Source organism: Mesoplodon bidens (assembly GCF_964165515.1).
Source record: "Mesoplodon bidens genome assembly, chromosome: 2".
Lineage (NCBI taxonomy): Eukaryota > Metazoa > Chordata > Mammalia > Artiodactyla > Ziphiidae > Mesoplodon > Mesoplodon bidens.
The window spans coordinates 14,939,513-14,958,706 of record NC_138177.1 but is presented as its reverse complement, the minus strand read 5'-3'; the positions used below and the strand labels follow the sequence as shown (position 1 = coordinate 14,958,706).

The window sequence follows — 19,194 nt, the reverse complement described above, 5'->3', positions numbered from 1 at the left end:
TAGAAACAAACTATACTATTTAGAAAAGTCTCCTATGAACTTCATCCAGGTAAAAATCTCTCTTACTAAAGTCAAGCCATTATAAGAAGTCAGAGAAGTTGCATGTAACAATGGCTGGGATAAAAAGACTATGAAATCAGGAAGAGTCCCATTTAGTTACTCAAAACACTGCATGCTTTCCTAAGAACTGGTTTATTTATTCCGTTTGGATTTGGAACTTAATATCCCATGTATATTGACAGAGCTGACTTGGAGTTAAACACGTAGCAGTTAACGTGAAGAAAATAGATCTCCATCAAGGAAAGGAATTATGTTATACACTGGAAACTATTACTCTAAATGTACTGTATGTAAAATAAATGTGATTGTCTCATGAGTGAATGGTAATAAAAGCTGAAGTACTCGAGAGACACTTATTCATGAGTGGTGCAGTGATATATACATATGCATTGAGAGAAGCTTGTATCATTGCTTATGCTTACCAATATTACATTAAAAGCCGATGAACAATATACTCTAAGTAATAGCATATAATGAAGTTAGGAGCAAATTAAAGATTTTGTTGCTTCTGTAATTCCATTTTAATTTCCATGCATAATTTTCTTCAGATATAATACTTAAACACCTAAACAAAATATCTATTTGAGATGGAGTCCTGCTGCAGTGTCTATACATAAAGGATATACAGTATAGTTGTTTGGAGGGAAACATGTCCTTTTATCATGACATAAAAAGGGCAAACTACAGTATAGTGGGTTTCAAGACAAACTGTACTTTATTTATTCCCAAGGTGATATTAGTCCATAAAACAAATTTGCAGCTTATTTAGCAGCCTTAGCTTTTATCGGCTTTTTAAAGGGTCTTGAATGATTACCCAGGAGATCACACCATCAAAGTTGCAGTGAGATGAAGTAACTCTATCCATCCAGCATCTTTATTAGAAAATATAGGGGAAGCCATACTTTTGTTTTAAACGTATCCTATGGAAAGTCTCTGTTTAAAGGTGGTAGTCTTCTTACCTGTGCTGTTTTGCTTCTCTAAGGCTTCATGGTGCCCAAATTGCTTATCCTAATCTGTGACATTGACATGGAGTGAGTGTTTGAATAATTCACTCTGAGGAAACAGGTTTTAGTTTCTACCATGGCAAAATGCCAAAACAGTGATTTTTACAGTCAACTTTGGGTCCAGGAAATCTAAGTCAAAATGAAGTTCTTTCATTATATTTATATCAATAGTATCTTTTCATAGATCAGAATAATGCTTTATTCTTTAATTATTTTGGGTGAATAAGTTTAGTGCATAAAATAAAAAGTGAAACATAACATATATTAAAGCATCAACAGTATTTGAACATATCTTCCTCAAACTGTTTCCTTAGCAAAAGGTAGTCTTTAGAAAACTATATAATTTTTACTCTTTATAAAACTATAGGATTACAAGAACTTTAGGGGGAGCAATAATTATCATTATTGTAGTTTTGTATTTCACAACTTAAAAGATACTTGAAGAGATAATTTTATGGGTATCTCATCTTAATTTTTAGCTGTCAGGAGAACTACTTTTGTGAGGATAGAAAGTTTACAGTGTTCTTAATTGAGCAACTAGTATGGAAAATAAACCATAAGATGTATCATGGCATATAAAAAAGCAATATAACACTTTCTTGGCATTAATTAATGTACAAAGAGATGGCTTCGTAGAGATTTTATTGTGAGTGGCATTTTGATAAAGGTGTTTTTTTTGTTTTGTTGTATTTTGTGTTTTTTAGCTGAGGAATCCTTTTCAATATACTGGCTAAAACAGACTATTTTATTCCACAATGTTATTGATAGATGTAACTTATACTGTGAATTACTAATCGAAACATCATTCTCTTTGATGGTTTATTTGTCTTTTCAGATGTCAGCCTTGCAGTTGTCATCTCTCAGGAGCCTTGAATGAAACCTGTCACTCAGTCACTGGCCAGTGTTTCTGTAAACGATTTGTCACTGGCTTAAAGTGTGATACTTGCGTTCCCAGAGCAAGCCATTTGGATATCAACAATCCATTGGGCTGCAGCAAAAGTAAGTGAACTCTGGCCCAGTACTGGTATAGGAGGCAACATCATGCAGGGCACTGTCTCCTTAATTTCTCTCTCCACCCAGAACTCATCAGAAAGGCTTAGGTACAATGTGGAGAATTTAAGTGAGAAATGGAAAAAAAAAATTACACTAAATGAAATTTGGGTTCTTTCCCTTGACTGGATCATTGAACCTGGTTATACGATTATCTTAGTAGTGGGAAATTTACAATAGTTGGTTGCAGTGGTATCACTAACAAGGTGATCAAAGTCCTGGTTTACCCCAGACTAAGGGTTTTCCCAGAATGTGGGACTTTTCAGTGTAAAATTTAGGACAACGTTGGTTAAAACAAAATGAGTGGTCGCCTCACCACATAAGAACATTTCCAGGTAATTTCTATAGTGAATGGAAGATTATTGTGGGATTTATGTCCTTCCACCTCCCCACCATATATGGACCCTATGCTACTATTAGTTGTTTATTGATATTGTAGCAGTTATTATCATTATTTATCACCACATATTACTCCTGTATTTGATATTCCTGTCTTTCTACTTTAAGTTGCACTAGCTTTTTCAACATCTCTCACATATTTAACTCTTGGAAGCCAAAGGTTACATCATAGTGTCTTTTGACTTCTCAACACTCTTCTCCAGGGCCTTGAATTGACTTCTCAAGGTCACCTGCAGCCCTACAATTTCATAGCATATTGATGATTTCTTTGTATTTACTTCAAGGTCATCTATCCTTACCTTTTCTAGAATTCCCAAGAAATGCCTGCTATGAGCATGTGGTAAGGAGCCCTCTATAATATATTGTACCATATGTTTCCTCCTTGAGGTGTCCTGAGATTGTCATGAGTCACAATGTTAGGAAATGCCACAAGTCTGGACAAATCGTCATAAATAAGCATGCCTGGAGCAGTGCTATCTATATTTAAGGAAGAGAGAGAAGTAATAAAATCTTGGGGTCCACAGCAACTGTACTAGTTTTGGAAGTAGTGGAAAGCAAGATGTAGCTAATGATTAACAAGACATATTTGGCTTTTGTACCTATGTGTTTTACCTTCAGTATCCTGTGTTTCACTGGTCTCTCTGGATTTTAGGAAAAGTAAAATTGTAGGTACTTATGCTACTCTTGGGAAAGGACTATCACAATTGCCCTTGTGTATAAATACAGTCTAAACACCCATCTGGATTCACTGAACATTTAATTAATATTTGTTGTTCACTGATTAGCTATATAGTTGATTGATTTGTGTGCAACAGAAATTCCAGCATATTTCTTTGGATGTCAGTTGTAGATCATCGTTTATAATAGAATTGTGACAGCTTTACATACCACATATGGAATCTTAGAGATTTTTTGATTGGTTCTGCCACTAATGCTGTATGAAAATATTGGCTTCTGCTCCATTTTTTGCTACCTGTTCTTGCACCCAAGACACAGTCTAGGAATTACACCTCAGGCAAAAGTGGATGGTCTGGTCACTGGAAACCTGGTCTACATTTCTTAGTAGTGGTAGATGTTCACTTTTATGTTAAGATTTTTCTTCTCTGGGCTAAATATTTTTGGTCTGTCCCACTGCTTTCCATTCTTAATCGTTAAAAAACCTTGCATGTTTATAATTATTCTTTTCTGGATATGTTCCTTTTGACTTTCTGTCTCTTTAAACTTGTGATCCTCAGTATTGAACACATTCCTCCAGCTACTTGTGGTGGTGTTTTTGCTGCTGTTGTTTTAGGTTGGGGTTTCACCACGTTTGCAAAACAAAGTCAGAAGCTTAACATCAACAGAGGTAATTCATCTTAAAAATTAGACAGGATTCCTGCCTTTAGAGGAGCTCAAAACACAGTCAGCAAGACTGATGGACACAATGAGAATAGAAGGAAGTGAATCCGAGGCGCCAAGAAAGTGCCAATTGTGGGATGAATGTGAAGAGAGCTTCTTCCTGTCCTGTTCCACCTTGGTTTTCACATGGTCCTTGCTTTTTAATCCCAGCAACAGCTAGAACAACCAGCTTCACAAAGGTAGAACGCTATTGAAAGGAACTGTAGTGCTATCTATTGTTGAAACTGTGAACTACCTCGGGCACATATTTTTCTTTGTGTCCTGCTGATGTCAAGCATGTATTTTCCTTGAAAGGTATCATGTTTCATGGTGCCCTTCTGTACAGTTTGGGAACCATGAGATTATAGTTATTATCTTTTCTACTTCCTTAGCCACTGAACAAAGTTTAGCACTACCATCTGTGATTGGTTGTTTTATTTCTTTTTCTTTTTTTTTGGGGGGGGGACAGGGAGTGGAGGCAGGAATCCTAGGATATAATTTCCAAAGTGAAGGGGAATTGAATTAAAATAAAGTAGTTAGACCTTCTCTCATAATATGCTGCCTTATTCCGTGATTTAGTTCTTTCCTATGAATAATTATTTTATGCTTCTAAAATGATAGTCATTCTCTTTGATGTCGAGAGAGAGAAACAGAACGTGTATTATAGAGTTCTGCTTTCTGCAGGCTTTCCTACTGAATGACATTCTACTTTGCCCTAAACTTCTGCTTCTGAACTTAAACAAACAAGTAAACTGTATATATATATTCATAGCTCATTTGTGCTTAAATCTTTTTGATAATCAAATCACTTTTATGTTTATCCTTGGTTATTTATCCATCTTTTTTCTTTATTAGTTTCTGCTTTATAACAAAGTGAATCAGTCATACATATACATCTGTTCCCACATCCCTTCCCTCATGCATCTCCCTCCCTCCCACCCTCCCCATCCCACCCCTCCAGGCGGTCACAAAGCACCGAGCTGATCTCCCTGTGCTCTGCGGCTGCTTATCCATCTTTTTATCATTCACATTTTTTATCTCTACTTTTCAGAGAGGATCTCATATCTCTCCTTTAAAAATATTTTTACTGTTGTGAAATAGTAAAATTTACCATATGAACCACTTTTAAATGTACAGTTCGGTTCAGTGATATTAAATACTTTCATAATGCTGTGCAGCCGTCACTACCATCCATCTCCGTAACTCTCTTCTTCTTGTGAACCTGAAACTCTATACCCATTAAACAATAATTCCCCTTCCCCACATTTTCCCCTATCTCCTGGCAACCATAATTTTACTTTCTGTCTCTGTGATTTTTAACAGTCTAAGGTACCTCATATAAGGAAAATCATAAAGTATTTGCCTTTTTGTTACGGGCTTATTTCGCTTAGCATATGTCCTCCAGGTTTATCCATATTTTAGCATATGTCAGAATTTCCTTCTTTTTAAAGCTGAGCCATATCCCATTCCATGTATACACCACCTTTTGCTTATCCATTCATCTGTCGAGACACGTAGGTTGCTTCCATGCTTTAGCTTTTGTGAATAATGCTGCTATGAATGTGGGTGTACCAGGATCTCTTCAAGATTCTGCTTTCAAGTCTATTGGGTATATACTCAGAAGTGGAATTGCTGGATCTTATGGTAATTCTATTTTCATTTTTTTGAGGAACTGCCATACTGTTCTCTACAGCAGCTTTACCATTTTACATTCTCACCAGCAGTGCACAAGGGTTCTGTTTTCATTACCATTGCCAACATTATTTTTTTCTGTTTATTTATAGTAGCCCTCCTAATGTGTGTAACATGGTATCTCATTGTAGTTTTGATGTGCATTTTCCCAGTGAGTAGTGATATTGATCATCTTTTCATGTGCTTATTGGTTATTTGTATATCTTCTTTGGAGAAATATCTATTCAAGTCATTTTCCCTTTTTTTTTTTTTTTTTTTTTTTTGCGGTACCTGGGCCTCTCACTGTTGTGGCCTCTCCTGTTGCGGAGCACAGGCTCCGGACGTGCAGGCTCAGCGGCCATAGCTCACGGGCCCAGCTGCTCCGCGGCATGTGGGATCTTCCTGGACCGGGGCACAAACCCGCGTCCCCTGCATCAGCAGGCGGACTCTCAATCACTGCACCACCAGGGAAGCCCTCCCATTTTTTAATTGAATTTTTTTGTTGTTGAGTTTAAGGAGTTCCATATGTATTCTGGATATTTATTCCTTACCAGTATATGATTTGCAAATATTTTCTTTAATTCTATGGGTCACCTGTTTAATCTGTTGATAGTGTCTTTGGTGAACAAATATTTAAATTTTTGATGAAGTCCAATTTGTCTATTTTTTCTCTTGTTACTTGTGCTTTTGATATCATATGCAAGAAATCATTGCCAAACCCAATGTCATGAAGTTTTGCCCTGAGTTTTTTCCTAAGAATTTTATAGTTTTAGGTCTTACATTTAGGTTTTTTATCTATTTTGAGTTAATTTTTGTAAATGGTGTTAGATAAGGGTCAAGTTCACTCTTTTGCATGTGAATATCCAGTCTTCCAAGCACTGTTTGTTGAAAAGACTCTACTTCACCTATTGAATGGTCTTGGCTTCCTTGTTGAAAATCATTTGACCATATTTGTGAGTGTTTATTTCTGGACTCTCTAGTCTATTCCATTGGCTTATATGTCTGTCTTTATGCCAGGACCACAAAGCTACTATAGCTTTGTAGTATGTTTTGAAATCAGAAGGTGTATGTCTTCCAGCTTTGTTCTTTTTCAAGATTGCTTTGGCTACTTTGGGATCCTTTAAGATTACATATGAATTTTAGGGTAAGTTTCCTAGGTCTACAAAAAAAAAGTCATTGAAATTTTGACAAGGATTCCATTAAATCTGTAGATTTCTTTGGGTAGTATTGACATTTAACAATATTAAATCTTCTAATCCATGAACAGGGGATGTGTTTCCATTTATTTATGTCACCTTTATTTCTTTGAGCAAAGTTTTATAGTTTTCAGTGTACAAATCTTTCACCTCCTTGGTTAATTTAATTCCTAAGTATCCTTTTCAATGCTATTGTAAATAATTGTTTTCATAATTTCCTTTCCAGATTGTTCATTGTTAATGTGTAGAAATGTAACTAGTTTTTGTTTGTTGACTTTGTATAATGCTACATTGCTGAATTCATGTATTAGTTCTAATGATTTTGTGTGTGTGTAATCTTTAGGGTTTTCTACATAAAAGATCATATTATCTGTGAACAAAGATAATTTTACTTTTTCCTTTTCAGTTTGGTTGCCTTTTATTTCTCTTTCATGCCTAAAATCTGGCTAGAACTTCCAGTACTATGTTGGGTTGAAATGGTGACAGCAGGAATCCTTGCCTTGTTCCTGATCCTAGAGAAAAAGCTTTCGGTCTTCCACAATTGAGTGTGATGTTTGCTGTAGGTTTCTCATACATGGATTTTATTATTTTGAGGTAGTTTCCTTCTTCCAGTTCATTAATTTTTTTATTTTGAAAGGGTGTTGAATTTTATCATATGGTTTCTCTGTGTCACTTGGGGTGATCATGTGGTTTCATTTTTCTTCAACCTCTTAATATGGTGTATTTCTTTGATCAATTTATGTCTGTTGAAACATCTTTGCAATCCAGGAATAAGCCCCCCTTGCTCATGGTGTATAATCCTTCCATTGTGTTGCTGAATTTGGTTTGCTAGTACTTTGTTGAGGATATTTGCATCAGTTCATAAGGGATATTGTTCTGTATTTTTCTTTTCTTCTAATGTCTTTGTCTAGCTTTTATATCAAGGTAATGCTGACCTCATAAAATGAGTTAGGAAGTGTTCCCTCCTTTTCAAATTTTTGGAAAAGTTTGAGAATAATTGGTACTAGTTCTTATTTTGTTTGATAGAATTCACCAGTTAATTCATCAAGTCTAGGGCTTTTCTTTGTTGCAAGATGTTGATTACTGATCCAATCTCTTTACTAATACAGGTCTATTCAGATGCTTTATTTCTTTGTGATTTAGTCTTGGTAAGTTTTGTCTTTCTAGGAATTTGTCCATTTCATCGAGGTTATCCAGTTTGTTGATGTACAACATTAATAAAAGTATTTAATATCACTACACTGCACATTTTAAAATGGTTAATTTGGTAAATTTTATGCTTTATATATTTTACTACAATAAGATTATTTTAAGGAAAGCTATAAGAGCCTCTCTGATAATTAGAGCTAACAAACGTGAACGACAAAATGATAAGTAAATAACCAAGAACGAACATAAAAGTGAGTAGAGTGTCAAGAAGATTTAAACACAAATGTGCTATGAATATATATATATTCAGGTAATCCTGAAGGACTCCCTTGTGTGGTTCTTGCAGAGCATGTCTAGTAGTAACAAACTCCCTCAGCTTTTTAAATCTGGGAATGTCTAATTTCTCCCTCACTCTTGAGGAACAGTTTTGCTGAGTGTAGAATTCTCAGTTGGCAGGGTTTTTTTTTTCTTTCTTTCTTTTTTTTTCATTTAGCACTTTGAATATATCAACCCACTGGATTATTTTAAAAATTTTCTTAATGGTATGCTTTAAAATCCAAGAGCTATTAATTTTGATGAAGTATAAGTTACAAAAGTTAATTTTTTTGGATCATATGTTTTTGCATTCTATCTAAGAAATTTTTCCTTGACCCAGTGTAGCAAAGATTTTTTCCTATGTTATCATCTGAAAGTTTTGTATTTTTAGCTTTTACATTAGGTCTGTAAAACATTTTGAATTAATTTTGTGTATGGTGTGATGTAAGCATCTGTGTTCTTTATTTCATTTTTATTTTTTGACACATGGATATTCAAACGTTCCTGTAACATATTTTTGAAATGATTATCCTTTCCCTATTAGGCTGCCCAGGTGTCTAGGCAAAAAACCAACTGACCCCATGGCTAACATTATACTCATTGTTGAAATACTAAAAGCTTTTCTCCTCACATCAGGCACAAGACAAGGATGCCCACTTTTGTGTCTGTTTTTCAACATTGTACTAGATGTTCTAGCCAGAATAATTAGACAACAAAAAAGCATCCAAATTGGAAAGAAGTAAAGCTATCTCTATTTGCAGATGACACAATCCTTTATAGAGAAAATCCCAAAGAATTCACAAGAAAGCTACTAGAACGAATAAACAAATTCAGCAAAGTTGCATGTTACAAGATCAACACCTAAAATCTCTTGTGTTTCTAGCAATGAACACAATAATAGGAAATTAAGAAAGCAATTCTACTTACACTGGCATCAAAATGAATAAAATTCTTAGTAATAAATTTAACTAAAGAGATGAAAGACTTGAACACTGAAAACTATAAAACACTCCTAAAAAATTAAATAAGACATAAATTAATGGAAGACATCCATATTTATAAATTGGGAGACTCAATATTGTTATGATGTCAGTACCACTGAAGCAGTCTACAGAGTCAGTGGAATTCGTATCAGAATCCCAGTGGCATTTTTTGCAGCAATAGGAAAACTCATCTTAAATTCAAATGGAATCTCAAGGCTAAAACAATCTTGGAAAAGAAGACAAGTGGAGGACTTACAATTCCTGACTACAAAAATAACTAGAAATCTACAGTAATCAAAATAATGTGGTACTGGCATAAAGACAAATGTATAGACCAATGAAATAGAGTGCCCGTAAATAAAACCTTACATATATGGTCAGTTGATTGAAACAAGGGTGTTTAGACCATTTAATGGGGCAAAGGACAGTATTTTGAATAAATGATACTGGGAAAATAGGTATTCACATGCAAAAGAATGAAGTTAAACACTTACCTTCCACCATATATAAAAATTAATGCCAAGTGGATTAAAGACCTAAACTTAGGAGCTAAAGTCATATGAAAAACACAAGATAAAAGCTTCATGACTTTGGATTTGGTAAGGTTTTCTTGGGTATAACACCAAAGGCACAGAAAACAAAATAAAAAAAGAGAGAAATCTGACTTCTTCAAAATTAAAAATGTCAGCATCAAAGTACACTATCAAGAGAGTGAAAAAACAACGCACAGAATGGGAGAAAATACATACAAGTCAACATCTGATAAGGAATTAGTATCTAGAATATATAAAGAACTACAACTCAACAACAAAAGCCAAAGAATTTAATTTGAAAAAGGACAAAGGACTTGAATAGACATTTTTTGAAAGAAAATATACATATGGCCAATAAGAACATGAAAATGTACTCAACATCATTACTTATTAGGGAAAGCAAATTAAAACCACAATGAGGTACCACTTCATACCCATTTAGATGGCCCTTATTAAAAAAATGTAAAATAACAAGTGTGTTGATGCTGTGGAGAAATTGGAGGATTTATGCACTGCTGGTGGGTCTGTAAACAGGTGCAGACACTGAGGAAAATAGTTTGATGGTTCCTCAAAAATTTAAACACAGAATTACTGTATAATCCAGCAATTTCTCTCCTTAGGTAAATACCCCAAATTGAAAGCAGCAACTTAAACAGATATTTGCACACCAGTGTTGGGTGCAGCATTATTCACAATGCCCAAAATGCAGAAAAAACCTAAGTGTCCATTAAAAGATAAGTGGATAAGGAGAATGTGAATATTATTCATCCATAAAAATGAATGAAATTTTGATATAATATGGTTTAACTTCGAAAACATTATGCAAAGCAAAATAAGTTATGCAAAAAGTATTATATAATTCCATTTATATGAGATACCTAGAATAGGCAACTTCATATACATAGAAAGTAAAATAGTCTTATCAGGGGTTGAGGGAGGGGAATGGAAAGTTATTGTTTAATGGGTACAGAGTTTCTCTTTAGGATGATGAAAAAGTTTTGGAGATGAATAGTGGTAATGGTTGCACAACATTGTAAATGTACTTTTTTTTTTTTTTTTTTTTTTTTTTTTTTTTTTTTGCTGTACGCGGGCCTCTCACTGCTGTGGCCCCTCCCGCTGCGGAGCACAGGCTCCGGACACACAGGCTCCGCGGCCATGGCTCGCGGGCCCAGCCGCTCCGCGGCATGTGGGATCTTCCGGGCTCGGGGCACGAACCCGTGTCCCCTGCATCGGCAGGCGGACTCTCAACCACTGCGCCACCAGGGAAGCCCTGTAAATGTACTTAATGCCACTAAAACATACTTTTAAAAATGGCTAAAATGGTAAATTTTATGTTTTATATATATTTTACTACATAAGAAAGTCAAGTGACCATACAAGGTTCTCTCTCCTCGTTCATTGATCCTTATGTTTATTCTTATACCAAAGCCACACTGTTTTGATTACTGTAGCTTTAGTCTTGAAATCAGGACCAACTATTTTCCTCAAAATTATTTTGACTATTTTAGTTCTTCCACATTTCTGTATACATCCTTGGTGTTATCTTGTCAATTTCTACAAACAGACCTGCTGGGATCTGCGTAGAGGTTGTGTTGAATCTACAGATTAATTTAGGTGGAGTTGACATCTTAATAGTATTGAGTCTTACAGCACATGAAAGTGTATGTCTCTGTCTATTTAGGTCTTTAATTTTTCTTGGCAGTGCTATACAGTTTGCAGTGTTCTGGACTTGTACATTCTTAATTAAATGCATCTTTTGTCTCTTTGATGCTGTTGTGAATGAAATGACACTGTGAATGAGACTATTTTCTTAATTTTACTTCCAAATTAATTGCTAGTATACTGAAGTACAATTGATTTTTTAAAAGGACTTTATGGGCCTCCCTGGTGGCGCAGTGGTTGAGAGTCCGCCTGCCGATGCAGGGGATACGGGTTCGTGCCCCGGTCTGGGAGGATCCCATATGCCGCGGAGCGGCTGGGCCCGTGAGCCATGGCCGCTGAGCCTGCGCATCCGGAGCCTGTGCTCCGCAACGGGAGAGGCCACAACAGTGAGAGGCCCGCGTACCGCAAAAAAAAAAAAAAAAAAAAAAAAAAAAAAAATAAAAGGACTTTATTTTTGAGAGCAGTTTTAGGTTCACAACAAAATTGAGAGGAAAGTACAGAGATTTCCCATGTTTTCTCTGCCCCCTCACATGCATAGCCTCCCCAAAGAGTGGTGCATTTATTACAATTGATGAGCCTACGTTGACATATCATTATCATCCAAAGTCCATAGATTACAAAGTATATAGTTCATTTTTGGTGTATGCAATACATTCTATGGATCTTGTCAATATAAAATGACACGTATCCACCATTTTAGCATCATACATAGAGTAGTTTTACAGTTTTAAAAATCCTCTGTGCTCTGCTTTTTCATCCTTTCTTCCCCCACCCAAACCCTGAAACCACAGATCTTTTTACTGTCTTCATAGTTTTGCCTTTTCCAGAATGTCTTCTAGTTGGAATCATACAGGATGTAGCCTTCTCAGTTTGACTTCTTTCACCTAGAAATATACATTTAAATTCCTCCATGTCTTTTCATGGCTTGATAGCACATTTCTTTTTAGTGCTGAATAATAATCTATTGTCTGGATGTACCACATTTTATTTGTACATTCACCTACTGAAGAACTTTTGATTGTTTCTTACTTTTGACAGCTATGAATAAAGCTGCTTTAAGCATCTGTTTACAGATTTTTGAGTGGACATAAGTTTTCAACTCCTTTGGGCAAATACCCAGGAGTACAATTACTGGATCATATGGTAAGAGTATGTTTAGTTTTGTAAGAAAGTACCAAACTGTTTTCCAAAGTGGCTGTACCATTTTGCATCCCCACCAGCAGTGAATGAGAGTTCCTGTTGCTCTACATTCTTAACATTATTTAGTGTTGTCAATGTTCTCGATTTTGGCTGTTATAATGGGTGTATAGTGGTATCTCATTGTTTTAATTTGCATTTCCCTAATGACATGTGATAAGGAAATTCTTTTCAGATGCTTATTTGAAAAGAATAAGCATCTGTATATTGTCTTTGTTGATGTATCTGTTAAGGTCTTTGACCCATTTTTTAATCAGGTTGTTTGTTTTCTTATTGTTGAGTTTTAAGAATTCTTTGTGTATTTTGAATAACAGTCCTTTATCAGATATGTCTTTTGTGAATATTTTCTCCAGTCTCTGGCTTATCTTTTCATTTTTTTAATAGTGTCTTTCACAGAGCAGAAATTTTTGATTTTAATGAAGTCAAACTTATGAGTTATTTCTTTTTGGATCATGCCATTGGTGTCGTATCTAAAAAGTCATCCCCAAACCCAAGGTTATCTAGATTTTCTCCTTTGCTATCTTCTGGGAGTTTGTAGTTTTATATTTTAATTTAGGTTTGTGATCCATTTTGAGTTGATTTTTGTGAAGGGTGTGAGGTCTGTGTCATGATTCATTTTTTTGCATGTGGATAGACAGTTGTTCCAGCACCATTTGTTGAAAAGTGCAATTGATTTTTGAATATTGTTGTTGTATCATGTTACCCTGCTAAATAAACTTATTATGTCTAGTAGGTTTTTTGGGGGGAGGGAATTCTTTAGAAATTTGTACATACATGATCATGTAGTCCATGAACGTCAACAATTTCACTTTCTTTCCATTTATATGCTTCTAATTTCTTTTCCTTGTTTTGAGGACTTGATAGAAACTCCAGTTAAATGCCAAATAGAAATACTGGGAACAGACATCTTTGCCTCATTCCTGATCCCAAAGGCAACCTTCAGCATCTCCCCACTAAGTATAATATTAGCTGTAGGTTTTATGTAGATGCCCTTCATGGGGTTAAGAAAGTTCCCCTCTATTTCTATTTTGTTTCAAGTTTTTTTGTTTTTGTTTTAAAATCATAAGTAGGTATTGGATTTTGTCAAATGCTTTTTGTGCTTCTATTGAGATGATCAGATAATTTTTGTCCTTTATTTTATTGATATGATATGTTAAATTAATTGATTTCCAGAGAATAAATCTTTAATTCCAGAGATAAATGCCAATTACTTGTAGTAACTAATTCTTTTTAAATCTTTAGATATAGTTCTGGCTTGTTAATATTTTATTAAGATACTTTTATATGTCTGTTCATGGGGGATGTTGGTCTGTAGTTTTATGTTCTGTAATTATGTTTCTGTAGATTTGCTATCAGGGTAATACTGGCCTGATAAATAAAATGGTGGGAAATACTCATTCCTCCTCTTTTTTTTTTTTTTTTTTTTTTTGTGGTATGCAGGCCTCTCACTGTTGTGGCCTCTCCCATTGCCGAGCACAGGCTCTGGATGCGCAGGCTCAGTAGCCATGGCTCATGGGCCTAGCCACTCCGTGGCATGTGGGATCTTCCCGGACTGGGGCACGAACCCGTGTCCCCTGCATCGGCAGGTGGACTCTCAACCACTGTGCCACCAGGGAAGCCCCTCGTCCTCTGTTTTTTGAAAGAGTTCTATTGGATTTGTATCATTTTTTTCCTTACATGTTTGAGAGAACTCACCAGTGAAACACCTGGACTTGGATTTTCTTTGTGGGATTTTAAATTACTAGTTGAATTTCTTAGTATAGGTCAAGTTAGATTTTATATTTTTAGCCTGTTTTTATAATTTGTGTCTTTCTAAAAATTCTTAGTTTCCTGAGGTATGAATCTTGGGTAATTGACTTTAGATTTTTTTCCATTATATACATTTTTATATATGCATTTCTTTTAATATATGCATTTAATATACTATACATTTCCCTCTAAACACTGCTTTTGCTGCATCATACAAATTTTGATAAATTTTATTTTCATTTTCATTTAGTTCAAAATATTTAAAAATTTCTCTTGAGACTTCTTTTTTGGTGCATGTGTTATTAGAAGCATGTTTAATCTCCAAATATTTATGGATTTTTAACTTATTTTTCTTTTATTGATTTCCAGTTTAGTTCTATTGTAGGATGAGAATATACTTTCAATTATTTTTATACTTTAATATTTTTAAGGTGGATTTTATGGTCCATTATGTGGTCCATCTTGAATGTTTCATGTGAACTTGAGAAGAATGTGTATTAGGTGGAATACTCTGTAAAAGTCAGTTAGATGAGTTTGGTTCAGTGTTTTTCAGGTCAGCTGTATCCTTACTGATTTTCTGGCTGCTGAATCTCTCAATTACTGAAACAGTGGTGTAGAATTCTCCAATTTTAATAGGATTTATCTATTTTTTGTTGCACTTCTATCATGTTTTGCTTCAAATATTTTGATGTTCTGTTTTTAGGTGCATTCTATTCTTGAGCTTTGGCCACTTTTTCATTATGTAATGCTCCTCTTTTTTTCCCTGATAATTTTTCCAGTTTTGAGGTCTGAAATGAATATAGCTACTCCAGCTTTCTTTTGGTTTGTTAGCATAGTATATTATTCTCATCCTTTTATTCTTACCATATCTTTTTCTTTTTATTTAAGTAGGGTTTCTTATAGATCACGTATTGGTGGGTCTTGTTCTTTTATCCATTCCATCAGTTTCTGTCTCTTAATTATTGAATTTTGGCCATTCACATTTAAGGTGATGATTGATATACCTATAAGTGGAAATGTGGGCCACATGTTAACTCTATGTTTAAACTTTTGAGGAACAGCCAGACTGTTTTCCAAAGTAACTGTTTCATTTTCATTCTCACCAGTATGTATAAAGGTTCCAATTTCTCCACATCCTCAGCGACACTAATTATCTGTCTTTTTAATTATAACCATTGTAGTGGTGTGAAGTGTTCTCTCACTGTGGTTTTGATTTGCATTTTCCTGATGACTAATTATGTCAAGCATCTTTTCATGTGCTTATTGGCTCTTTGGGTATGGTCTTTGGAGAAATATCTGTTCAAGTAGTTTTATCATTTTTAGTGGGTTATTTGTCTTTATTACTGAGTTGTAATTGTTTTTTATACGTTCTAAGTACAAGTCCTTTATCAGCTATATGATTTGCAAATGTTTTCTCCCATTCTGCAAGTTGTCTTTAAATTTTCTTGACGGTGTCATTTGAAGCATAGTAGTTTTTAATTTTGATGAAGTCCAATTTATCTGTTTTTTCATTTGTTGCTCATGCATTTATGTCATATCTATGAAACCACTGCCAAATCCAAGGTTATGAAGATAAGCAAACCCTTATGTTTGCTGCTAAGAGTTTTATAGTTTTAGGTCTTACACTTAGGTCTTTGATCCATTTTGAATTAATTTCTATATATGGTGCTAGTTAAAGTTCCAGGTTCATTCTTTTAAATGTGGCTATCCTAGCTAGTGGGAAGCAGCCGCATAGCACAGGGAGATCAGCTCAGTGGTTTGTGACCACCTAGAGGGGTGGGATAGGGAGGGTGGGAGGGAGGGAGATGCAAGAGGGAAGAGATATGGGAACATATGTATATGCATAAGTGATTCACTTTGTTATAAAGCAGAAACTAATATACCATTGTAGAGCAATTATACTCCAACAAAGATGTTAAAAAAAAAGTTTAAAAAAATGTGACTATCCAGTTGTCCCACCAGTATCTGTTTAAAAGAATATTCTTTCCTTGATAATTGTCAATCTTGTTGAAAATTGGTGTACCATACTCTGATGACTTTTAATCTATATTTTAGCGCTATTTTACTAGTGACTGCTCTAAGAATTAGACTATATATCTTTGTCTGCCACAGATTACTTCAGGTTTGTACAGACTTAATTCTAGTAAAATATAATAACTATGCTCTGATGTAGCTCCTTTTCCTTCCCCATTTTTGTGCTATGATTGTGCATGCATGTGTGTGTGTGCATGTGGGTATATGTGTATGTTACACTAATATAATTATTGTTTTAAGCAATAGTAGGCTTTTCAAATGATTTGACAGAAGGAAGCAGAATATGAATACAGAACACACATACACTGTCTTTAATATTTATCCACATAATTTACCCACATATTTACCATTTCTGGTGTTTTCCCTACCTTCCCATGATTCAGTTTACTCTCTTTATCATTTCCTTGTAGCCTGATGGATTGCTTTGGCGTTTCTGTCTGTATCCATTATTTCTAGTTTTCATAGGGCTAGACTGCTAACAATGAATTCTCTTAGATTTTTTAAAAATTATTTGAGAATACCTTTATTTAACTTTTACTTTTTTTTTTTTTTTTTTTTTGTGGTATGTGGGCCTCTCACTGCTGTGGCCTCCCCCGTTGTGGAGCACAGGCTCCAGATGCGCAGGCTCAGCGGCCATGGCTCACGGGCCCAGCTGCTCCGCGGCATGTGGGATCTTCCCGGACCGGGGCACGAACCCGAGTCCCCTGCATCGACAGGCGGACTCTCAACCACTGCGCCACCAGGAAGCCCCTAACTTTTACTTTTGATGAGTAATTTTTTCTAGATATAGAGTTCTTGGTACCAACTATTCTTTTTTCTTTTGGGACTTTAAATATGTCATTCTACTACCTTCTGGCCTCCTTTGTTTCTGTAAACCTTTAATTGTATTTCCCTTCAACTGTGTTATGAGTTGTTTTTCTCTTACTGCTTTCAAAAGTTTGTCTTTTTCTTTCACCAGTTTGACTACACTATGTCTAGGTCTGAATCACTTTGTGTGTATCCTACTTGAATTCATTATGCTTTTTGGAATTAGAGATAAGTGTTTTACATTGAATTTGGACAGTTTGAGCCAGTATTTCTTCAACTATTTTTTTCTCCTTTCTCTGTCTTTTCTCTCCTTTGTGGTTCCCATTACACATATGTTGACACATTGTACATATGACATTTACTCACAGATCTCTAAGGCTGTTTTCACTTTTGTTAAATTTTTTTCTCTGTTCTTTGGATTAGATAAATCATATTGTTGTATATTTAAGTTCCATCTGTTGCTTTATATCAAGTTTACTGATTCTTCTTTCATTTCAAATCTGCCACTGAGCCCTCTAAAGAAGTTTCCATTTTAGTTATTATACTCTTCAACTCTGGTTTTGGTGTTTTTATACATTCTCTTTCTCTGTTGAAATTCCCTTTTTGTTGAAACAAAATTATCATATTTTTCTTTAATTTTTAGAACACACTTATAATAGTTGCTTTGGCTTTCAAAGGTAGACATTATCATCTTCTTACTCTAAATAAGAAAAGGGTCAGAGCATCCAATTGAAATTTGACTGCAATCATACAGTTACAAAGTTCCCAAGCTGGGATGTAATCCCAAACTGATGGATGTAGTCACAATATTATACTTTCCTTCCTTAAAAGAGAGTCTTATACAAAGACCATTCTTGGCAATTTTGATTAATGAGTGTATGACCATTTTCTCAGAATCCTACTTTCAGCACATAAAAGTGGGTTCAAGTTATCTCATGCCCAGGATTTCAAAATATTTATTCTTAGAGTGGTATTGAACTATCTAAACCTTCAGGTCTTTGAAAATTCTCATTAAATGTCAAACAAGCATTATTCATTCACACTGTGAAGTCAGACAAGATTGTGGTTAGAGATGGTCATAAAAAGTAATCAACTTTAAACATTTGAAAGAGCCTATGTGTGTATATATGTGTATGACTGTGTTTGTTGTCAAGGAAATTTTCACGTAATGCAAATCATTTTCTACATCCTTTGACATGGGACTGAAACATCTATCTCTCTTTCAATCATCCCAAAAGTATTTTGCCATCTTAGAAAATAGTTTGATGGTCAGTTTTCATTGCTCTAACTCTGAAATTTATTGTGTTCCTGAGAGCAGGCGGAGTTTTAGATGTAATCACTAATATTAACGAAAAAACATTAAGTTGCCGTGGATTACGAGGCTATTTGAGAGTGCTGTAGATGAGACAGTTTATGAATCTTTGAAGTTCCACTAAGAATAACAGGATTTAGAGCCCTAAATTAGAATTCCCTGAAAGATCAAATGTACTGTCAGTATTCAACCAACCAAAGTGACCATAGCAAAATATGGCAAATCATTGAATTCAAAAATATAAGGTGCTGTTTGGAAATAATTCTCTTTTCATGTGTCATTTTGAGATTGTTATTACTCACTGTCCTATATCTAAATAGGCATATGGACAGTTAGAATTTTAACATAACAATGAAATTCCCTCCAAAAAAAAAGATAAAGGGGAAGAGTGAGAATGTATCTAGGTTGAACATTTTTCTTGAAAAATATGACATCAATATTATCTACCATAGGTTTAGAGACATTGTCTTTAGGAAGCCTGTGCATAAGATATGGAATTTTATATCTTTCAAATTCAGTGCTCTTGATATACTTTCTTAAAATGCTATTGTTGGATTATCTCATGTCTTTAAAATGGAGTATATCATTCATGAGTACTGATGAATTAGTAATAGCTCTTAGTTGAAAGTCTTTACCTGGTGTGTTAGGATAACTTCACGTTACTACTCCATACTTCTCACTCTGCTCTGTTCCCCA

At 34.8% G+C, this 19,194-nt stretch overlaps 1 protein-coding gene across 2 annotated transcripts in view; it reads left to right on the top strand.

Annotated features, from left to right (window-relative positions):
* The window catches only part of USH2A (usherin), a gene marked incomplete at both ends in the record, with an annotated part of 794,746 nt that overhangs the window by 180,906 nt on the left and 594,646 nt on the right, over window positions 1-19,194 (top strand). For both annotated transcript variants that reach the window (XM_081220997.1, XM_081220996.1), the window contains one exon: window positions 1,900-2,063. In XM_081220997.1, coding sequence (XP_081077123.1) covers window positions 1,900-2,063 — 164 coding nt within the window. The remainder of the gene's footprint in view (window positions 1-1,899; window positions 2,064-19,194) is intronic.